The sequence below is a fragment of the Streptopelia decaocto genome, assembly GCF_964273445.1.
Source record: "Streptopelia decaocto genome assembly, chromosome: 6".
Lineage (NCBI taxonomy): Eukaryota > Metazoa > Chordata > Aves > Columbiformes > Columbidae > Streptopelia > Streptopelia decaocto.
The window spans coordinates 31,403,090-31,427,486 of NC_138660.1; the positions used below are offsets into that span (position 1 = coordinate 31,403,090).

The 24,397-nt window shown below is 38.9% G+C and overlaps 1 protein-coding gene and 1 long non-coding RNA gene across 8 annotated transcripts in view; one reads left to right on the forward strand and one right to left on the reverse strand.

Moving 5' to 3' along the window:
- Positions 1-4,240: 4,240 nt before the first annotated feature.
- On the reverse strand, positions 4,241-8,059 carry LOC309441492. The gene is made up of 3 exons (XR_014184394.1): positions 8,018-8,059; positions 6,446-6,539; positions 4,241-4,255 (listed from the first exon to the last, which is right to left on the reverse strand). It is a non-coding gene; the product is annotated as an uncharacterized lncRNA (long non-coding RNA).
- A 284-nt stretch (positions 8,060-8,343) lies between these two features.
- The window catches only part of ADAM23 (ADAM metallopeptidase domain 23), a 117,540-nt gene continuing 101,486 nt past the window's right edge, over positions 8,344-24,397 (forward strand). For 4 of the 7 annotated variants that reach the window (XM_082055762.1, XM_082055763.1, XM_082055761.1 and 1 more), the window contains exons 1-7: positions 8,344-8,382; positions 11,387-11,498; positions 12,104-12,155; positions 12,690-12,741; positions 13,339-13,444; positions 14,238-14,365; positions 19,233-22,063. In XM_082055762.1, coding sequence (XP_081911888.1) covers positions 11,475-11,498; positions 12,104-12,155; positions 12,690-12,741; positions 13,339-13,444; positions 14,238-14,365; positions 19,233-22,063 — 3,193 coding nt within the window. In that variant the 5' untranslated portion in view covers positions 8,344-8,382; positions 11,387-11,474. Of the gene's footprint in view, positions 8,383-11,386; positions 11,499-12,103; positions 12,156-12,689; positions 12,742-13,338; positions 13,445-14,237; positions 14,366-19,232; positions 22,064-24,397 lie in introns of those variants that run through there. The other 3 variants (XM_082055764.1, XM_082055766.1, XM_082055767.1) reach the window with 3 other exon arrangements.

Sequence of the window (24,397 nt, forward strand, 5' to 3'; positions counted from 1 at the left end):
ATACTGCATTGTCCAGCAGTGAATAAACTGGGTCTATTGAAAAGCAAATGAGTTTTAAAAGCACTTCTGATTCTTTGTGTTTTTTCTTAAACTCTATAAAACAAAACAAAAGCAGAAGATCTATGGAAAAAAAAAAAAAAAAGGGGAAAAACCTTCAGAAATATTTTACCAGTATTAACCAAAGCACAAATTATAAAGCAGTTAAAAACAAAACCAAAAAAACCCAAAAAGTAGCTTTAATTTTCCAGGATTACCAACAATTGCCTGATAGTTCTGATAATTATTTCCCACTGCTGGGACCACCCGATCTTATCAAGCTGCCTGCATATGCAGATAATCTCAGCAGTACCAAACACCCCAGACTAAATTCAACATGTGCTAATTCAATTAAATTGTACCAACCATGAATTTGCAAATTAGGTCAAATAAAAGATACCTGTTTCTTTCTCAGGGTTAAATTAAGTTGAATAACATGAGAAAGAAATTACTTACCTTTTGAGGATTCAGCTGTTTACAGTTCTGTTCTTTTTTTAAAAAAAAAAACCACAATTATTCACTGTTCCTTTGTCCTTACTGTTTGCATTAACACCTCATCGATTACAATCCACTCTGGGAAGACGAAGTTTAAGTACCTGGCAATTAGGAAAAGGGTAATTTCCTCCCTTCCTGTGAAAATAATGACTATTCATGCCTATCCTTTTGGTAAAGCTGTAATGTTTACTTGTGGTTGAACTGTCCTACTATGTACCATAGTCAGCAACAAAATTCTCCAGCGACAAATTTAAACCAAACCACCTGATGAAGGGAGCATTGGCTCAGGTAGGCAGGTCCACATCCTCTTTCTGTGCTGATATTAGAAATCTGAAGATTTTCATGTATAACATGTTGGAGAAATTCGGTAATTCTGCATAAAGCAGTATAATTCATCTATGACTTTAGTCAGGTCAAAACACACAAGTATATAAATGAATTGGTATACGTTTAACGGTTGGACTTGATTCTATGGTTCTATATACAAACAAGTTCAAGCAGGATCTTTAAAAGCAGCACTTTATGTAACTCCTGCAAACAAAGCGAGCAGGGTGAAATCATGAATATTGGAGAACAATTTCCGAAGAACAGAAAGAAAAAAACCAATTCTTTTTATTATGAAGAATGATACTTGGAATAAAATACTATTAGAAATAGCCTTTTTCCCCCATGGACTTTGCTTTTATACTGGAGTTTTTTTCTCATTTTCCAAATATAAGAATTCTTTTCTACATAACTTTCAGACCACAGCTATTCAAATTTTTTATTCATATGACAATAAGAGATTATATCTGCCACTCAGATAACACTTGAAATCCATAGAATTTTCAGAGGGTGTCTTAACAACAAACTTTCTGATATGTCACTGAGTGCTAAAGATTATAGTCACTGAATAGCTAAATAGCCAACTTGACAGTATTTTTCCATTTTAGCCAAAGCGCTGTCTCCTCCCATACAAAGGAATGCCAGTGTTTGGAAAAACACTTTCAGAGAGAACTACAGAGATTACAGGAACAAAAATAAGGCTATGCAAACGATTGATGTTTCAATTTGTATTTCACAATATTTACTACTGATATAGGGATTAACCAACTTGCACCTTTTCACCTCACATAAATTACCAGGAACTACAGTCGCATAGAGAGGTCTTAGGTAAGAAGCCCTCAAAAGGGAAGCAAGAATTTACTGTTATGCATCTAATTTACAAGATACAGATTCAAATGTCTCAAAAACTGCCCAAAGCCTGTTTCAAAGAAACCCAAAGCACAAAGATGAACCTGAGCCACATCTCTTCAGGATTTTAGCTGCCTCCATCCACTCGGGATCCAAGCCATCTCCATAGCTGCCTACACATGTTCTTTAAAAGAACTTATTTTCCATTTACAGCAAGTTATTAGAAGCTCTGAAAAACACTTTGCTGGTTAAGGGCTAAGTGTATAAAGTTAATATTAACTCTTCCACCGCCTTCTATGAAAGCAAAACTAGCACTGTCTGTAATAACTGGACAGTGGGCTCAGGGAGGGAACCATAGGAAAGCAGTCTAAGCAAAGAGGCAGCTAAAACCCCCAATATTTATTTGTCCATTCTAGTTTTACTCTTTAATTAATTAATTATAAATCCTTCCTACTCTGCAACTTTTTTTTAGGAAGACTGTGCGCCCATGATTCAGCACTTACCATGAACGTAAATATGCAGTTTACATTAATGCAGATACCAGAATTGCAGGATTTTCTGTCAAGGCCATTTAAGTAGACACTTGTATTTTCAAGACAAGTAGGGTCTCTTCTTTTCAAGAGAAGAGAGGGGAGCTTGTGGAGATGGGAAAAGCCATTTTTCGTTTTCAATATGAGAAACTAGACAAAGGGGAATTACACTAATCGTGTGTAGCTTGGGTGAAAATCAGAAACTGAACTCTGATGACTTCAGTATTAAAACATAGAGCATCCAACAACATGGAAGAGGCTTCTGGCTTTAGTGATGGACCAGGAAAGAGACTAAACTGATCCAAAGAACCATTGCAGTTCCAGTATAGTATGTGAAATGCCGAAGAAACACGAATCAAATAAAAGGCTTTTCGTTCAAGAGTTCTTTTTGTCTCTTTTCAATTTTTTCCATGAAAAAGTCTCTATATTTTCACAGTATGGGAGAAAGAGTTTTCTTTCAAAAGCTGATGTTTTTGCTTATCAGCATTCCTAGCCTAAAATTACGTTTTGTCCTTGGCGGGGGGAGAAAATCAACCACACACACAAAAAACCCCACACCACCAAACAGAACTACTCTTGTTTAACTTCTTGCCTTTTTTTATTTTTTTCTGAATAGGATAAATAAATCTTTCTTTAAATTATTCCCAAGGTAAAGCAAGGTAGAGAGTCTGCTTGCTCTCAGATGTAAGAAAATATCTTACGTGGTTTATCATGGGAACATTAAAAAAATTAATATGATGTAGAACAGCCAGTGTAGAGGAAATAACGCTTACTTAACTGCCTTGGGAATACATTTTGACCCCACCTTAAAATGACTGCAGAACATCCAGTGACTCAACATAGTAGTGTATATATTTGGAACTCACTCCTATAAATTACACTACAGAGAAGGAAGCTGCAGAGGTACTTCACATTCAGGATCATCTTCCATTCATCTACATCTATTTAAAACAGTTCAATTGAAATTGATGCATATAAACATTTAATTCAGAATATTTGAAGGGGTCACGGCAGGTTCTCAACTACTGGGAGCTTTAAAATTCTTGAAAACGGAAACAATAACCCTCCAGGAAGCTTCGAGATGACTCCCTCTTTGTTTCAGAAATACATGAGTAATGGGAATTAATGCTTACTTTTGCAAAAACACCTTGGAGTTCCTACTATGATAAAATGTGAGGTAGGCTAGAAGGGACTAACAGCCATCTACTATACTTATGTAAAATATTTCAAGACTCTCACATTAGCATTGGATTTAAAAATCCACATTAATTTTGCGCCATATCTATAAAAATAAAAATAAGGATGGTCTAAAACATACTAATCAAAACATTTTGCCACACAGATGAGAATCATTCTGTTCTAAGTGTATTTCAGCCACGTTATCTGACTGTGGTTAATACAGGAACCTATTGGTTTTTCTGTTCCCTTCTCAGGGTGTAGAGCTCCCTTCAACATGGGGAAATTGAGTCGTTTTACAACTTTCCACTACATTTTCCAGCACGTACATTTCAGAAATTATCATGTATTTCCAAGAAATTTGGTAATGGACAATTATACTTGACAACTTGGCCAATTTTCAAGGGCCGATTTGACTATATCAAATCAGATCATTTTCAGATCCTTGTTATTTTTGAAAACAAACATGAAAACAACAGCAAATAGAATTGAGAAATTCTGAGGCGCTTATTTTTTAAGCTAAAAAAAATGTCCACGCACAACACGAAGGTCAAAGAATATCCTGCAGTTCATGAGAAGTCACCTACAGGCACCCCCAACCAACTTCCTGACCCTGTCCTTTGTGTCACTTCCCTAGAAAAACAGGCACAGATATTTCAGAGAGATGGACCAGCTGAAAAACCATTAGCAGAAAACAGAATGTAACAATGAAACTCACATTATAAAAGGGAAAATGATCCAGAGATGACTTTCCCCCTAAGTGAATTTTACCTGTTCCACAAGAGGGTTGTCTGGACACCGACAGCACATTTTCTCCACGTTTTCTTAGGTATAGTGTGTCTAGTCTTGGTCCGGTAAAGAAAAAATGCATGCGGTGTTAGAGCCATGGCATACAAACCTTGCAACTGCTGACTTAATTTCTTTGCATTTTCTTTTAGAGCAGAAAGTCCAAAAAACACATTCATTTAAGCTAACTGACAGATTCAAAACAACTGCAGTGGAGTTACGGTATGGATTTTAAATGTAATTAAGAACATCACACAGAAACTTTCTGAAAACATTGAATTTTGTAGCCATACTGTTTAAAGTGACACATTTAGAATTGTCTCATCGGCTGTTCCTTCTGGATGACCTGCCAGCAAATGGACAGCAAGAGTAGCTGTAATAGCAACAATAATGTGCTCTGGGATACGTAAGAATATCTCAGAAATTTGCTCACCACTATTATAATGAAAATCTCTGTATTCTCCAAAGTACATGTATACGGAAATGTATTATTAAGAGCCATTTTAGTTCAAAAAAAGGGTAAAAACCATGCAACTCTGAAAACATAAGTTCATGAAAGCAGCATCATGGCCTTCAAATAACAGTCACTAAAGACTTAGGGAGGATTTGCTTCTAATGATATATGCAAAAAGATTCAAACTGCAAAGTGCTTCGAGTAACCTTTTAAATACGAAATACATTATTACAATTCTTGGTCCATACATTTAAAAAATGCTTTTTATAACCTGCTCAGTCTAAAAGGTATTTAAAACTTCTTCCTTGGTCCCTACACAATCATGATTCAATTATAACACAACTGCTAAGCTTCTTGGTTGTTTCAATGATAAAGTGATTGAAATGATAATTTAAATTGCAGGGGTTTTAATCTTAAGAAGGTAATTCTGGCAAGACGATGAAAACCAGGAAGGGCGAAATTAAAATTAGACTATCCCTTAAATTTGGGATTAGGCTAATATCCCGTATCTTGGGGATATTTTTATTGTTAAATCAGGTTAAATGCTTATTTTAAAATTTACAAAACCTCGAGTACAACACACACAAAAAAGCTCAACTTTACATAATGAGAAAGTGAGCGGAATGCCCATAATAATTTTTTAAAATACATAAAGATGTGTTTTTCTTTCTGGCTTGCATTTAATTCCAGTGCCATACCAATGCAAATAAAAGACCATTGTTATTTAAAAAAAACCATATATTTTTCATTTTATATTTTTCATATTTATAACAGAGAAAATAAACGCGGAATAGCAAACAGTCTAAGTAAAGCACCAAACAAAACAAGTGGTTTTACCTTGAGAAGCTATTATACTTGCCTTTTACTCAGATGAGGAATTATTTTCTTTTACTTTGAAAACCCTTATCATTAAATACAACTGAACTGATATTAAAGAAAAAAAAATACACACACAAAACCCACCAAAAACCAAAAAACTAAAAGAAAACCAACACAAAATACCAAAGAAGAACATATCGTTGCTCCATTTACTCTGGTACCAATATTGCACAGTGGCAGCATCAGATTGTTCAGAGAAAGACAACAAAATTATTCTAAGAGAATTTTACATTTCTTAGTAATTAAAAGCTTTAATCTAACACCAGGCACTATGAAACATCTGTTCTAGCAATCCGTCTTTGCAGACATTTAGCAAAAGTAATCTCTGCATTGCTCAAACCCCAGCCCTCAACTGTCAGTTACATTTAGCTCAGATCCTTTGAAGAATTTTACCAAAACAACAATTTAAGGATAAATTACACTTTTAAAATTAGAATGTACAAAGCACATATGCAACAAGCTGAAAATGTAGGCAAGAGTTTCCTGCCAGCTAGTTTTACCAACCTTGATTTTCTTTTGTCACATTCTGTCTTTACAGTCTGAACTCAAGTGTTAGAAGAAATTAAAGACTCTTTTCAGGAAAATAGCTGTTGTTCACCTCTGTCAAATTTTCTTAATCCTTTTCAAAGGTGTAACCTTGACACGTATCTCGCTAATGGGAGTGGGAAATCATAGCAGACCAAAGCAAAGGTAGAAAGCAAAGCATGGAAATGTGCACGGGACAGTTTAGGAACAACAAATAGATGAGTATAGATACCAGAAAAGAGAAAAAACGTCTGATGTTTGGATCAGGAGAGAGACAGATTTTTAAAAGGGGGAGTTTGTCAGCCCTGCTTCAGTGTTCATGCACGAATGTGAGTAGGTTCCTAGGAGGAGAAAGAAGACAGAGGGAAAAGGATCTCTCTCAATATCTTACCTGGGCTTGAATCAAGGTGCAACCTCAAGTTCAGAAATACAGAAGGAGCCGAAAGCCAAGAAATACTTGGCAGGACAAGCCTAAATTCTGTTATCTTTGATAGATAGTCCAAAAGATAGAATATTACATTATATCCTTACAAAAACATTCAGGAACGTTCCAAGGGCAAGTTATATGGCATTGTAAGACAGACTCTCCAGCCTTCTCTTTGTTAAACAGGACTTCTGTTTTACATGAGCCATTCTGGAAAAGTCAGCAGCTCAGCTAGGTAACCGAGCTTACCTTGTTTCAACAAGTTACGAAAAGTTAGATGAGCCACAGTGACTCACTAAACCTGCTATAAACCATCACAAAGGTATTTTAGCCTAAGATAAAATGGTTCAAAGTGTCCTTGCCACACACGTTTAAACAATGCTGACAAGCAGTAACTTGGGCATGTGCCTGAGTTTTCATGCATGTAAATCTTCACAGAAATACTGCCTCTGCCAAATTGTATGAGTGCTCCTTACAACTCTCCACTCCTAACCATAAGATTCCATCTAAAACTAGGTTTTCACTTGTCCAGAACTGAATTCAAAAATCCTTTCCGTGTTAGTGAAGTGATTGATTCCCCCATATACACTTACATCTGCCAAGATGCCTCAGCTAAGCTATTATCAGTTATTTCCAACAAAACAGATGTAGCTGAAACGAGTACAGAATGATTAGCAGACCCTGTCAGCCTTTAAAGGCAGAAATATTATGTTACACATAACACATCGACTCAAAAGTTTCCCCCTCCTCTTCTTTTAAATGAGTTCCAGTTTTGCCAAGTTCTGTATTATACTAGGCAACAAAATATCAGGCAAAATACCAAGCAACTTTAGTTCTGTATTAAGTACATTTTTTTTTTTTTTTTGTCTATAGAAGCAGTAATGAAGGCAGCCCCCTCCTAAACAAAGCCCTTCTCCTGCAGTTCTTCCACTTGAGATCTGTGTTCAATTACTCGCTCAGCGTGGGTGCACGTTTCTAATGTTTGGCTTCATAATCACATAACAGGGTCTTTTTACAACAGGTTCTGTTTAAATCTCCCATATTACGGTACATTTGAGATGTTTTTTTTCCCCGTTGCACAATCCAAGCCTGTATCTGCACCTGTCTTCACACATAAGGGTGTTGATTATCTCTGTGCCTGCTCGGAATGCTTAAAAAAATCCTGCCGCTTCAGCATAATGAGAGAAATATGCAATAGCCGGTTTCCCACGGGAAATCTGATAAACGTTAAAAACTTGCAATTGAACACAAGGGACCCTGAACTAAGGTCGTGTTATTAAACTCATTTCTCAGAGAAAAAAAAAAAAAAAGGAAAAAAAACAACCAAAAAAACCCCCAACAAACACCAAACAAACAAAACCCACCAGATCTAACGTGAACTCAAAGAGCCAAACTAAGACGTCTTTGTGATAACTGACAGAAAATGAACGGTAAATCCGTTCTTAAGATTATGAAACGATACGTTTTGAAGGAATAACCAACTACCACGGCTGTTGAAATAAAAGCTATCGAAGATGCGATCTCCCAAACGAGACAAACCCCGGCCGTGGCTGACAAACGGACACAGCCCCGCGCTTTGCTGGAGGTTTCCAGCGCCTTGGCTGCGGGAACCGAGGCTTTTCGGGCCCCGTTCAAGCCGCGTTAACTCAGCTACGGGGTAAGAGAACCGCAGGCATGGCTCGCCCCAGAGAGAGGGAGGGCAGGAGACGGAGAGAGGCGCGCAAAGGCGGAGCGGGCGCAGCCGGTCATCCCTGGGCGGGAAACAGTGGATCCACCCTTTCCCCGCCCAGAGCGCGGTCTCTTCCCCCGCCTCAGCCGCGCCGGCTCGACCCGGAGCAGGAAGCAGAGGATGGCGTCCCTTGACCCCAGCGTGGCACGGAAGAGCTGCCGGGGAAGCGATGGAGGTGAGCAGGGAGCCGAGCGGCGGGATGCCGGCGGTGCGGCGCCGTGGAGCGGCCGTTAGGGGCGTTAACGCGCGTGGGCGTCCCCTCAGGGCGCTCCGCGGCGGGAGCCCCTTCGGCGGGGCGGGCGGTTCGGTCGTGCGCGGCGGAGCTCCCTCAACACACAGCGGGCTCTTGCCCCTCGTAACGGCGGGCCCTGCCAGACGCCCGCTGCTCCGAGCCGGGCGGTGAGGCGGAGAACCGCGGCGCCCGGCGCGGTCGTGGTGCAGTAGGGATGGGATCCGACCCAGAGCCCGAGCTTGTGCTATGGGGCAAGAGCAGTTCCTGAGATAAGGTACCACCTCTCTGTGTTAATACTGCTGGAAGACAGGTAACTTTGTTTGAGGGAGAGTTTTTCCCCCTATCTGCCCAGCACAGACCTTCTCAGGTGAATGGACAGTGGAGGTTTTTGTGAGGTGTTTTTGACCAGCAGTTTTGTTTGGCCTTTTTGCACCTTTATATTTTACCTTCCAGTACAAGAGTGACACTGTCTGGAGAGTTTCTTTGACGCCTTTGTCACTTGTATACACTATCAGAATGCACCACTGCTTTTCGTTATGTGGACATTTCATGCCTTTTGGTTGACTCTTCATGGATTTCTCTTGTTAAATGGAATTGTCTGGCCTGTTCATCCTCTGGCTGCTATAAGCAGAGTAATTTGATAAAAGAAGCACGGTGTTAGAGAGGGCTAAAGTAGGCCAGTTAGAAATTTACCAAACTAAACATTTCTTTAGGTAGCCGGTTGTTTTTATGTTGGTTTTGGCGAGACCAAACCTGCTGAATGCCTTGCAAGCAGAATCAAACTACAGCCTTGAGGGAAGGTGGTAGGAGGTGACAGGGTTACCCTCCATCAGAAAGCAAAATAGACTAAAAAAAGAGGGTTCCCTTTCTAAAGGGTCAATATGCAGGCCTGACACACTGAGGAAAATGCTGCCTTGCTGGCATCAAGTTTAAAGGTGTAAAAAAAAAAAAAAAAGTGCTTTAAAGCCTCAAACCATCCAGGGTTTTTGCGCTAGAGTTAGATTGGACTCGATGACCAATTGATGACCCTGAGGGTCTCTTCCAACCAAAATGATTCTATGTTCTACAGTTTATGGGATTTTTCTGAAAAATCCTTTGTGGATTTCTAGGTGTAGTTTCCATCTTGATAAAGTAAGGGTTGCAGTTAAGCTCTCCAGATTTTGGCAACATAAGTACATAGCAGATTTTTTTTACATTACTAGCCTGTGATTTGAGCTTGATTTCGAATGGTAAGCAAGCTGTATATAGTTAGAGTTCAGATTTTTTTCTTTGTCCTGGACACTAGTTTTCTCATAAAACACTGAAATAAAGAGAATAGGTTTTCCTCTCGTTGGCTTTATACGTAAGTATCTCTGAAAGATTGTACTCTGTTTTCTGGCAGTTCCTAAGCGATAGCCATGCTCCTAGAAGTTTTACCTCACACCCCCCTCCTCCAGTGAGAAAAACTGGTTCATTGAACCTCCTCAAACTGTAGAAAGATAATGAGGAGATTCAGACTGTACTAATTCAGTATAGTCGTTTTCATAGTCCTGTGTTGTTCAAAGTTTACTGCACTCCTAGCTTTGTTTAAATGTGCATGAGTCTGTCTGTTGACCTCGGGGTGTAGCTTATGGAATTGTACTTGCAGATGAGTGAAGTAGTTGTAGTAGTTATCCTCCAACGTATTGCAGGTGCTACTGCTTGGCATCTCCGAGATGAAACTAAATATTTGTATATTGAGGTGCTTTAATCCAGTTTTGGGACAGTGGATGAGGATGAGTGGTTGTGGTGGCCGCTGCTGGCTGACTGCCCTGTTGATGGGGAAGCCTCCTCAGTAGTTGCTACACTCTTACTACACTCCACATTTATAGCTTTATCTTAAGGAAATATATATAGGAAGACCCTAAAAAAATTAGTAAGTTGACTTCGAGCACACAGAGGAAGTTTTTTCCATAAAACATCATTCACAAAACATAGTCTTGCGGGTTTTCCTTCACTTTCTTTTGGGTTCGAGCTGTGTATAGGGGACAGAACAGGGTGACTGAGACCCATTGGTCTATCAAGAAAGCTGTTCTCAGTTGCCTGATTAGAAGGTTTATAAGAACAGCTGGGATTTTATGTATTTGGGTTGGGTCTTTGTTAAATTATTACATTAATTGATACACTAGGAGAAGGAGAATGAGTCTGGTGTTTGCGTTGTGTTTTTTAATGAGTTAAGGTATTTAGTCTTTCTGACCATAACTGCTGTAACAGCCCTGCTATTTTATAATGAGCAGTGCATAGTCAGGGAAAGAGGAAAAACAAGTTTAAAGAAAACAACACATCTGTCAAGCCTGATGATATGTGTGTAGCTTCATATAGGAACATCTTTTCTACCTATATGAGAAGAGGAAAGGAGAAGGGAAGGAATGCTAATGTCTGTCATGCTAATGATGATATTTCATTGAGTATATAATGATTAGTTTATAAAATGTTTTGCTCATCAGTGTGCTGTGAAATTTCCACTTAGTGTATTATTATTCTTATTGCAATATCTAACTAGTTTACATAACATAAGCCAAATAAAACAATATTTTTTCTGAGCAGGTTCATGAGTGATACTCAATAGATACATTTCCATTTGGTTAATACTGAATTAATTTGTTTTCTGTTATTGCAGAAGTACACTTAATTTCTTGAGTGCTAGCATCCAAAACAACACAACAATATTTAATACATAGAGACTATGAGGAAGAAAAAAGGAGCAAATTTACTCAAGAAGGAACAGTTAACATTTCTGTAGGAAAGCCTGTCAAAACAACCTCCATCATAAAAAAGAAGGATGTATTGCAGACTTCAAAAGAGATGTATTTATTTTATCGACTGGTGTGTTTGCAAAGTGGTACATAAAAACTTGTGTGCCTTAGGGCATGGAAAACACACATTATTAACTCTATTTTAAAAGACTCTTTAACTTCGTTGTTGCCAGATGGGATGAGAAAAGATAAGTGTCCTGCACTACAAATGGCCTCCTGTTCAACACTTGTTGTTTGCTAGTCTGGAGTCAGCTTTGGTGGATGAAGAAGGTTGATGACTCTAAGGTTTGTACTAGAAAGCTCATTTTGTGCTTGCTTTCCATAATGTGAAAGGATTATGTGAACTCGGAAGCCCTGTGTGTTTGTGCACCATAAAGCATGTAACTGCATGTTGCTGTGGTCATATTTTAATTAAAAATTGTGGGATTCAATATTGATTTGGAGGTCTTTTGAGCAATGAGGAATACTCATGGATAATTATTTTGTGTGGTCTGAGTCTTGTATGTTTTTATTAGCATTCATCTTTAATCTTTATCATAAAGGCAACTTAGGAAAATAAGGAATTAACTTAATTTGACAAGGTTGTAGCTTAATAACCTAACAGAGTCTGAACTGTATTAATAAGTATAGTATGTGACACTGTTAATTAGATCAGAAGTTAGGCCCTTCTCTAACATGCATTGTTACATTTAATATTAAGGTAACCTGGTGAAGCAGAAATTTATTTTAACAATGCAGCTTCATGTCAGTTAAGTTTTGGTCTATAGCTGAAACTATATAGTGGTTCTGAATAGCTTGGAGCTTGGACTGAGGGATGAACTTGGGGGTGAGCTTTACTGTGGGGTTTTTGTTATTTATTCTCAGTTATTTTATTTTTTTCTTACTTACAGATGTTTGACAGAATCAAACCATCTGATGAAACTTCTGCTTCTTCAGCACAGGGTGAGAAGTTTAAAGTAGATACTTTTGTTACGGTTATTCTTTTTTTCCTTTTTTAAAAAAAATGTTGTAATTAACAGTGTGGAAACATTAGTTCACCTTGTAGTTTCAATTAGATGCTTTGATTTCCTAATTTTGTTATGGAACAGATGGAAGAAGCAACTTGTGAGTCATCCACAGTTTCCATGTAGATGTATTTTTCTTGTCCTGTAATAAGCTCTTTAACTCATGCTTCATTTTATCTCAGTGATCATGGATGTAACAGTATAAATGTAGATTGCCTAGTCTTGATCCCAGACGAATCAGTAGAAAAATTCCCACTCACTTCAACCATGAAAGAGTAAAGCTTAGCTTATGAAGTTCTTAGAGGAACTTTGAGGACAAGAGGCTCTCTCTATATGCTTTCTTGAACTTACTAAACTTATCATCCTTTAAAATACTAGTTTTTATAAATGCAATGTAAAAGAAGTAACTATAATAATGGGAGGTAAAACTATTTCATCTCTTTAATATTATGTTGTTTTTTTTTTTCTATAGGAATCGAGAGACATGGTGTTGAAGGCTCTCTACAACAGGACAGCAATAGCAGGTAAGTTAGGTGGTGATCTGACGTCTAGCTTACACAATGTAAAACAAGAAGAATCTGTTTTTCAACCTTGTCGTCTTGTTTAATGGATGACAGTGGTGCAATATGGTGGAGGTCCTTTATCTTGTACCATATAATATTAAAAACTGTGGGTAAGGTGTGGCGTAGTGCCCAAAACTAATCTGTGGGTGTCAAGATGTGTTTGGTCTATATATATATATATATATATATATTTTTTTTAATTTCAAAATACTAAAAACCAGAAGAATAAAAAGATGATTCTGCCTTTTTCTGGGGAGACTGCTCTCTTCAGATTTCAGCAAAATGAAATTAGCATTTGTGTTAGCTGTGCCTTCAACCTGTTATCCTTTGTTCTGCATTCAGGAAAAGTTTTCTTCGGTGAAATTTGCTTGGGACTACCTTAAAATATATAGTCCTACTTGCCATTACAATTCTGAAATAGAAACGTTTATTTTGCAAGTTTGTTCCAGCTCTGTAGTAAAATAGATGTTTAGAATTTCCATGTTTAGAACACAAATTAACCAAACTTTTCCCATTTTCTAACTGAAATGTCTTGGTAATGTTACCTATTTCTTCCAGTTTACACACAAGAGGGCAAGAACATCCTCGGCCTGGAGTATCCACTGTGCAAAATAGACAAGGATACTGCAATTGCTGCCATGTACACTACAGTAATCTGGAACAGGTGAGAAGGCTTCTGCATAATTCAGCAACGGATAACAAGGAGTACCAAAAGGCTTTATCAGCTTATAAAATACGAGTGTCTACACTGAACAAACAATACCGAGTCAAAAATAATCAATTTGTGAATTGCACAATGTCTGCTCTGAGAAAAAGATACTATTCTTATCTGTTACCTGTTATAAAGATTTGGGTGGAGTGGCATGGCTACTGCAGTCTGCATTTTTAAGGGGCACGCTACTGTGCATTGCATCCAGCAGGTTTATTTCTGTGGCTTTAATCTTGTGATCTTTATGCATTGCGAAGTATTAAGGTTAATACATTAGATACCAAGGCTGAAGACATTAGATCAACTATTTTCTTTAACTCATTCTCTTGTCTTTTAAACTTTTAAAATGAGAAAGTAGAAGCCTATTTAATCTTCTGTGCTTATGAAAATTCTCAATTTGAGTGAATTACAGGATGTCTACTCATATGAATTTCAATAATATTTTAATAGTAATCTATAGATAAATTTAGAGTATTTGTACTACGTATGAGAGATTTGTGAGCAGCTGTCAGAGCTACTAATTTAGGTTCCAACTCAGACTGATATTGTTGGTATTATTTGATGCTACCTAAACATGTTTAAAAATATCATTAAATTGAGGCCTTAAAGTAGGAAAGGCTGAAGATTTTTCTTTTTATTTAAATATTTTCATAGCAACAGTGTAATATTTGATCTGGGAAGTGATTTGTAGGCACTGGCCAGTGTGTTAACAGTATTATTAAACTCACCATCTGTTATCTTTTGCCAGCATGTTTTCAGCTCCCAACACAGACATTTTACCACTTACTGTAGGAATCGTATGGGTACCAGTAGCTTGATGGAGCGTTTCCTGCAAGATGTTTTACAGCATCATCCCCACAGATATCATGACAACAGGTATAGTACAGCTGGCTTTTTTTGTGTTGATAGAATGCATGTATTATGAGTTCTTGTATCTGTTCACTTCTGAGCAGTAAATTTTGCCCTTTCGAGGTGAAACTTTCCGATTGTTTCATTATATGAGGTTTCTCCTTTAGCTTAGTCCTATAACCCTTATCTGTACTCTGAATTCTGTCTACTTTTCTTAGATAACCAGAATTCCACTGTATTCTAAAAGATGGCACACCTTTGAGGAAAATGTTATATTTTTGGAGTACACAAGGAGTATTGCAGGTTGTGTCATAAAATTTGATTTATTTTATTTAAAATTAACACATCTTGAGCAGGGAGAAATTGTATACTGCCATTGGTGAATCGATGTGGCTTGTTAGGGTCATACAAAGTATGTTGTAAGTTTTATCCCTTGTCTATCAAAATTTTACTGAATATTGTGGTGCTTAAATTATTTCAAGGATCCTTTTAGCATTTCCTTGTCATCTGAAGATTTGAATACTTTACTCTTCAAAAGTTTTTGAAAGTAAGTTATAAAAATTAACTTGAGCTGTAGGGCATTCTACTTTCAATCTTCCGTTGCGATTGATTGTTCAACCCTCCTGTTTGATATTAGCAACTGGATCTTGGTGTGTGTTTGGTTGTTTTTTTTTTTTTTCTTATCCCAATGATTATTTAACTTTTTATTAGATTCCCAGGGACCCTAATGAAAGCCTTTTGCATATCAAAGTAGTAAATATTTTTTATTTATCTGCTCCTCTGTCACCACCTAACACATGGTCCAGAGATCAGTGAAATGAAACTTTTCATTTTGAGAAACCTTGATGGTGGCTAGATCTCTTACAGCTTTTCAGCTATTTTATTCTATTTTAATTGTTGTTACTTGAGCTAGCCTCCAGATACAGTTCTAAAAGCCTTAAGTTACTATGAAACTTTTTGTATTGCCACCTATGATTTCATTGTTTTTAAATGCCAGCAGCGTATTTACTGCCTTCTAGTCTCTTGTTATTTTAATTATCTATAATAGAAAAGTTCCTGAGATCAGCTGATTGGAGGCAGCTTGCTGGGTCCCGATTAAGTGAAATCTTTGAGGTACAGAAAGCCTTTTTTTGGCTGTGTTTTTTTTCTCTCAATCGGGCACTTCCGTTCTTGAGAGACCCAGAAGCTCCCGGCAGCCCTTGCGAGAGCAGCTGACGTGGAGTGGGTGTTATCATGGCAAGGGCGATCACACCCCCGCCCCTCGTCTTGAAAAAGCCTTCAGGAGGACAGCGATGCGTCGCTGCCCACGAGGTACTGGAAGGGGCAATCGGCTTGTGATGTGGGTGAGTAGCACCCACGCTGTGCTGCAGCAGTGGGTGTGGTAACTCGTGCACTAGGGTGTAGAGGTTGTCACATTTTTGCTAGACTCTCTCACCTATTGCCACTGTCTCATAGTGTTGCCAGCCATGGTCTTGACCAGAAAGAGAGCTTGTCTGCAGAAGACTGTAGCAACTCAGACAGACTGTCTGCCCCGAACCACGACTATTCAGGTTTCTGGCTGCAGGGAGTGCCAGAGCCTGCTGCTGCCGGGTGAGGATGGCCAGCATCCCACCTATGTGAGGTGTGAGCAGGTGCAAGATCTGCTCAGCATGGTGGCAAAGCCTAAGGAGGAGATTGAGATGCTGAAGACCATCAGGGAGTGTGAAAAGGAAATCGACTGGTGGAGTAACTCCCTGGTGTGCCACTCAGAGAGGCTCCAAGGGGATATCCCCCAAAAGGTGATGAAGCCCTTGCCCTGTCAGGCAGAGGGATAAGACCTGAGACAGCCCCTGCCCTGTCGGGCAGGGGTAGGGGACGGAAAAGATGACGAGGGTTGGAAGCTAGTTCCAGTTTGGGGCCGTGGGCAACCCCCCTCCCTACCTGCTTTGCTTCCCCAGGTGCCCCTCCAAAATAGGCTTGAGGCCCTGGATCTTGAAGAGGAGGTAGGTGAGGATGTGGTGCAAGGCCCACCTACGAGGTCACATGGAAGGAGGCAGTTGACCCCACACCTCAAGTCTGCCTCAAATAAGAAAGAAGGGTAATTGTAGTAGGCAGTTCCCTTCTGAGAGGGACGGAGGGCCCAATCTGCAGAGTTGACCCTCATCGTAGAGGGTCGTAGTCTACCTGGGGCCCGGATCAGGGACATCACCAGGACGCTCCCCAGCCTGGTGCACCCAATGGACTACTACCCACTGCTGATCTTCCAGACAGATGGGGAGGAAGCTGCATCCTGCAGTCTGAAGGGGATGAAAAAAGATTTCAAGGCCTTGGGACAGATGGTAAAAGAGTCTGGGGCTCAAGTGATTTTTCTCTTCCCTCATTCCAGTTTTGGGTGATGGAATAGAAAAATTCAGTCTGTAAACAATTGGCTACAGGACTGGTGCTACAGGCAGGGCTTCGGGTTCTTTGATAACAGCTGGTTTTACAAGACACCAGTCCAAACAGTGATAGGTGGGAAAGGTTTATCTCGCAGGGGCAAAAGGATGCTGGGACAGGCATTAGCAGGGCTCATTTGGAGAGCTTTAAACTAGACTCGAAGGGGGATGGGGTGGTAGCTGGGCTTGCATCAGTAGGGCATCACTCTAGAGTTGATGAAGGTTGGGAGGCCTCCCATACCCCTGGGGTGAAATCGGTCTGCTTGGCTTGCTCTCTGAAATGCCTGTACACCAATGTGTGCAGCATGGGGAATAAGCAGGAGGAGTTAGAAACCTGTGTTAGGGCAGGAAGGCCAATGGCAACCTGGGGTGTATTATAAGGGGGGTGGTTAGTAGGTTGAGAGAGGTTCTCCTTCCCCTCTACTCTGCCCTGGTGAGACCACATCTGGAATATTGTGTCCGGTTCTGGGCCCCTCGGTTCCAGAAGGACAGGGAACTGCTGGAGAGAGTCCAGTGCAGGGCAATAAAGATGCTGAAGGGAGTGGAGCATCTCCCGTGTGAGGAAAGGCTGAGGGAGCTGGGTCTCTTTAGCTTGGAGAAGAGGAGACTGAGGGCTGACCTCATTAATGTTTACAGATATATAAAGGGTGAGCGTTGTGAGGATGGAGCCAGGCTCTTCTCGGTGACAACCAATAATAGGACAAGGGGTAATGGGTTCAAACTGGAACACAAAAGGTTCCACTTAAATTTGAGAAGAAACTTCTCAGTAAGGGTGACAGAACATGGGAACAGGCTGCCCAGGCAGGTTGTGGAGTCTCCTACTCTGCAGACATTCAAAACCCGCCTGGACGCCTTCCTGTGTAACCTCATTTTGGTGTTCCTGCTCCGGCAGGGGGATTGGACTAGGTGATCTTTTGAGGTCCCTTCCAATCCCTAATATTCTGTGATTCTGTAATTCTTCTTTTATCTGTCATCTCGCAGTAAAAGGCTGAGGTGTAGTTATATTCAGATAAGGTCTTTTGTGATTGTTTTTTAGTGTGAATTAACTAGTTAGAAATACTTGCTACAAGTTTTCTTGGTGTCAGCTGGCTTTATTATAACTGTTTGTAACTGAGTCCTTCTAGGAGTTCTGCATATGTTTGCTGTTAAGCATTGCTAGTTCTGTTGGCTTCTGATTGATTTTTAATTTTCAATAAATGTGGAAGCTGAATGTTTATTAGAAAGGAAATTACTGTGTGATAAAATTTATTCATAGAATCGTTTTGGTTGGAAGAGACACTCAAGATGATAGAGTTCAATCTTTAACCTAACTCTAGCACTAAACTATGTCCGTAAGAACCTCATCTACACATCTTTTAAACCCCTCCAGGGATGGTGACTCCACCACTGCCCTGCGCCTCCTGTTCCAATGCCTGACGACCCTTTTCGTGAAGAATTTTTTCCAAATATCCAATCTAAACCTCTCCTGGCGCGACTTGAGGCCATTTCCTCTTGTCCTGTGACTTGCTACTTCACAGTACTTCTGTTAGCAGACAAATGCAGCATAAGAGGTGCATGGCTGTTTGCCATGTATTAAAGTAAGCATCCATGTGAGTCTCACAAGGTCTGATTATGACTTTCAAATGAAACATAATATTCTTTCTTCAGTCATATTTACTTTTTTAAAAATTATTTTCATTGCATTTGCCCAGGTGTTGCACATTGAAGCCTTATGGGTTCCTGTGTTGCATAGAAGAAATAGTCTATATCTGACTGTTCTGTGAATTCTGCAAGACATAAACACTTGTATTTGAGGCAGTCCTAAGGACAGAACTGCCAATTACAGAACATATAAAAATCTGCTCTTGTCACAGTGAAGCTGAACAATCGTAACTTGGCTCCTTATGGAAGTGAGTCAGAAGCTGTGGTGTAGCTGTGACAAACAGTAAGCATGGAATTCCTTGGCAACATGTGCAGAGTTCCTATCAGGCAGCCATGTTTTGTGAGGAAAGGGGCGTTTATACTCAATAGTATTTTTATACTGTGCCGTATGATAATGTTCCGCTTCTCAATCAAAGCTGAGTATTAATTAATGATAGTTTTACCCCAGTGAAATAACCTCTTTATAACCTCACAACTTAAAGGAAATATCTTTACATTTTCTTGCTTTGCTGTATTTATAAAATAATGTGATGTATGTTTGGCCATTCTTAATGGATGGTTGCATGAAGATGGTAACTGACTAATGCCCAAATTGTTCTCTTTAGCTCCGTACAATGTTTCCCACCTGCCCCAACCCCTTTTTAAAAACTGAATATCTTTGCTAAAGTAGCAGAGCTGATGAGTTTGTTCATTAGGTGTAATGCACTCCAGGGTTTGTTTGGTTTTTTTAAACAAACAAACAAAACCACCCACTATTGTTTGAAAAATCTTAAGCGTATTTACAGTATTTGTGTAAGGTGTGTTGTGGTTTGTGTTTTTTTTTTTCCCCTCCCCTTTAGACCAACCTATGATGACATGCCACTCCCTGTCACTCCAGAGGCTGCTAGGATTGCTTGCCTGTCCCCAGAAGAGATGGAGAAAAAGAGGAACAGAGACAGAAAGGAGATTTCCAGCAAAAAACAGGAGTCCGTTGGTGAAATATGCTCTTCTGCTCCATCCGTGTCTCGTGAGGGCACAAAGAAAACTTCTGTAACACAACCATTTATTAAAAAATTAGAAAGAAGGCAGGAACATGTTAGAAGAATATCTCAGCAGTCTGTGGGCATTTATAGCAATGAGAAATGGGATATCCTGAAAGATACTCGAATTGCAAATCATAGCCAGGAAGACCAGTTTACAGCTGTGAGCCCTGTACCTCAGCATTTTTCTATCAGTCCTTTAATGCATAGTTCTTCTCTTAATCCTAAAACAGCAAAAAATTGTAAGAATTTGGCGGCATCACATCTGATTCAGCATAGTGGATGTGCTAAAACGAGGATGGAGGTATGTAAAAGTGATCTGTTGTCGAACCCATGCTTGAATCCTGCTCCAGCACTGGTTCACCCAAAACACCCTTCAGTTTCCCATCAGAATTCTGTGTGCAGCCCCACCAATTCTTTATGTATTACCTCAGGTCAATCTCTCTCAAAACGAGATGGTTTACGAACTCAGGATGAGACTTTGGTGTCTGATTTCCATCTCAGGGATACTGTGGGTTTCAGCAGCTCCCTAGGTCTTGGGATGTCCCCACAACTAGCAAGATGCAAAAATATGAAGACAAACAGAGGTGATGAAAGTTCAGTGGATGAAACTATTGAAGATGTTATTTTGAAATACTGTCATGGAACTACATCTGAAGAAATCTATTTCAAAGAAGGGAATAATCCCTGTTCAAATTTTTTATCACTTCTGGACCATACTCATTTAGAGGGTTCTGAAATGAGTTTTGACTGTGATGCACCTGTTAACGCAGGAACAGACTTACCCAAGGCAGCTATAAAAGACATAGAATTCCTCAAAGAGGTCCAAATAAGTTTGCAAGATAAGGACTATGGAACACAACTCTCTTCTGTTTTAAAAAGTGAGTCAGTAGAGAAAGTAGAAGCAGTGAAACAGGATGTCGTATTTCCTACCGAAGAACCAGTTCTTCCAGCTCTGCCTCATGTGCCTCCTTCTTTTGTGGGAAAGACTTGGTCTCAAATAATGTATGAAGATGATATAAAAATTGAAGAACTTGTGCGTGATTTCAGGGAAGGTCGTTTTCGCTGCTACTTTGACAGTGAATCCTCAGCCAACTGTACAGGGAAGAGAATGAAGAAACGAAAGCAGAAGGATGAAAAAAAGAACAATATTGTTGAGGGTGGTAGAACAGAAAGTGCATCAGTTAAAGCATTGCCAGAATTTAATGATGCTTTAAGTGGTGGCTCTGATTTTGATAACCCATCTTTAGCCTCACATACACTATGCAACCCACAAATTCTTAAAATGCCTAGGAAAAGGACATGGCGTCTGGCTTCAAGGTGCCAGGTGGTTAAGGTCAGCCATGGAACCCAAACAAGTCTATTGAACTACCCTGTAGCAAAAAGAAAAATGTCCAGAAGGGAGTCTGATCCAGCTGATCAGAAAGCAAGCATCGTATGGCCAGAGAATGAAAAAACTCCAAACATGAAAACTAGACTATGTGCCCTTAAACTTCCTGAGTCCTATAGCAAGATTATGAGTCCTGTACAGCCCAAGACAGTGGTGTATGTACTTTCATGCCCAGAAATAAAACAGTGTAAAGGTAAACCTATAGACAGTCCCAAAATGAGGAGAAATCGTAACTCCTCAGATAGCAAGGACTCTGTAAGATACAAATACAAACAGTGTTCTTTTAAGTATTATGACCCACTGACGAATCGAATTCTGAAGGTGCCTCCAAAGACGACAGTTGGAGAGAAGGCCAAAAAGCCCTCGCATGTTCGACAGCTTTTCAGAAGTCTCAGCTTTGATGCAAACATGAGGAAACCAGCTGATATACAGAGAGAGACCACGCCATCGAAGTCACTCAACTGGTCAGACTTCCATAGTTCATCTTCAGCGTCTCTCCTGCTAGACCCAGGTAAAGGGAATGATGGAGCCTCAAGTCAAAAAGCAGATGGATCTTCTGTTTCCACAGAAAGAACAGACTGTCTGGTATCCGGTCACTCCGAGAATTCTTTCAAACACCTGATCATTTCACCTTTGAACTCTCACCAGTCTGTGGTAGAAGGAGATTGTAGATTAGCTCCGTTTAACAGTAGACTTACCAAAACAGCTCTGACCTCTGTCAGGAGTGAGCGGTTAGAGAAGGAGAATCCAAAGGCAATATGGAAGAGAAAGGAAGGCACTAATAAAGAACCATTTTTTTCCAGAAAGCCTGCAGGACCTATGCCTGTCAGGTGTACTGTAGGAAGGAGAGAAAATAGGGTAACTGCAGGCAAACAATCTTCCAGAACTAAGAAACAGCAAAAAGAGGGGATAAGGAAGAAACTTCGTCCTCGTGTCCAGAGATCTTCTGCTTTCTCCATCCATAGGTGCCAGACAAGAAAAACTACAGTGGGAAAGCACCTTAAAAAGGAAAAGCCTGATGCAAAAAAATTAAAGGTGAGGAAGAAACCAAAAAGGACCTTTCTGAACTCAACAGTTGTCACAGAGATTCCTGAAAAGAGGCAGAAAGTCACATCGGAATCTTTTCCCAAGAAGCCAGAGCGATCTTCTTCCAAAGTCAGGAACTGGGAAGTAAGTGGAGATCGGGGTCACCCCAGCACTGTGAACCAGCCCTCTAGAAGAACTACTGTACCGTTACGTCGAAACTGTCTTGTTCTACCAGGTGAGAGCTAGCTACCAAAAGAACTTTTTTTAAATTTTATATACATATATATATAGCCAGTACCTGGGAAAAGATTGAGGAAAATAGAAGGGAATGAGGAGGTCATAGACAAAGCAGTTGAAGTGCTAGAGCTGCAGAAAGTGCAAAGAAATGTGAAACAAGTACAACTGTAAACTCGGCTCTTGTTCCCGGAGTATGGGGACATCATGTATTGCACTGTTCTACTATGTAAAGCTGCGCAAGTTGTGCAGTTAAAAGCACTTGGAATCCTATTTACTAGACTTCACCTGTACACTAGAGCAATGAGCTTGAATAGTATCATATTGTTTTAATGGTATTATCAGTGTGCAATGGGGCGCTATAATAAGGTAAATTAGAAGCCGTATTAATTAATTGTGCCTATTCTGTTTTTTCCACATAATTCTAAAGTGCAAAAATTACTCATTTCTTATGCTAGAAATTAAATGAAGATTAATCTGGGTTGAATTCTATGTATGTATTTTGTGTTTGTGTATATGAACACCTTCAGCACGTAATATATACTTGCCTATGGAGTGGCATTGAAATTCATACAGTATGATACAATTCAGATCAATTCAGTGCTTTCTTGAACTTAAATACAATTGTGTGCATTTTTATATTGACTTTTTTTTTCATGAAACCATGTCCAAAGCAGTTATTTTGGACAAAAAGTCACTGTGGGCTCTTATCAAGCAATAATGGACCATGTTGGTAAGGAAATATGGTTCTCTAGGGCACTGTTCAAATGACAGTGGCTAAAGTGAAATCTCAAATTCCAAAGGAAATACAGGCTTAGGGTTTGGGTTGGGTGGGGTTTTGTTTGTTTGTGTGTGTTTGTTTGTGTTTTTGTTTAGTTTAAATAGCTTGTTGATAAAGTTTATGGTGAATTTCACATTCCTTAGTCGGGGGATGCAAAACTTCTAATACAAACAAATAGTGCGTTCTAGAATTTAAACCTTGAGTTTGAGTTTCTGTGTTTGGGGTTTTTTTTATTTTTAATTTGGTGTACTGTTGATTACATTTTTATGGACTACAGTTGAAACTTTCTTTTTAAACTTTCAGTAAAACATTTAAATAAACCTAAAGCAGCATCCATCTAAATATATTAGGGTTCAAATATCTGTTCAAGCAGATATTTGAATATCTGTTTAAAATACTAAGTTGAATTAAAATTATATTGCATAGTGATTTATGTTCAGCCACTGATGCTCTAACTACTATGACTTTATGGCAAAAAAAGATGGTAGTGTTTTGATTTAATGTTATTTTTTTATTAATAGTTATTATGATGACAGCTTATTTAATGTATTTAGGAGATATAAGCCCCAGTCTTGCAGATGATTCTATGATTTAAAATCCAATATTAATTGTTTGTTTGTATTAAGTTAGACATATAGTTAAACATCATCACGATCAGGGCTCTGGTTTGTAAATCTGCTGTTTGGTATATTATATAGTCTATTTTAATTTAAAGGTCTTTGTAAATCCTGTGGTTGTACAATACTTCTTTTGGAACACAAGAAAAACATAGAAAAGACCAGACTGTGCTCTCTCTGCCATTGAACACGGAATTTGTGCATTTTCACCTGAGGGGAAAAAAAGAATCATTCTTGATTCTTTTTCTGAAGTGTGAAGGGTCACTGGTTTGGATTGAGATAAAAGTGGACGTTGAAATGTTTTGTTTTAATATACAGTATCTGAAGGAAGTACAAAAGCTGTCATCAGAAACCACTTGTTAAAAAAATATTTGAGGGATTTTTAATATATACGCATATTTCCCAGGATAAATGAAAGATGTGCATGTACTTAAACCAGCTGGAAACTAAGTTCCTTTACAAGTTAAATATGGTCTAACAGATTTTTGGGTTTATTTTTTAATTATTTATTTTTAAAAGAGAAGTTGTTTTCTGTGGATAAGTTTTCCTATGGTTGTCAGTAGACATAGAATGTTATTGCAGGTCACTGGAAAATGAAGGGTTATAATATGAGTTCTTACAGCCCGCTTAACTAATCGTGCCTGTATAATTTAATATTTTGTCTAATATAAAACTGATTTTTTTAAAGCAAAGTTTTAAAGGAGTGGTTTTTATAGAAAGGCTAATTTTTAAATAAAGCAAAAGAAGATTTTTAAATAAAGTTTGTTTTAAAGCAAAGCTTAAAAATAACTATAGATAAGTCCAGTTCTAGCATATTTTTATGATACAAGAATTTTTTCCTATCTAACTTCCATCTTATTTTTCACAAGACTACACATGAAGAGCATGAATTGTTTTGTGTGAATAAGGTTTAAAGCACATTGTACTGTAAGATCAC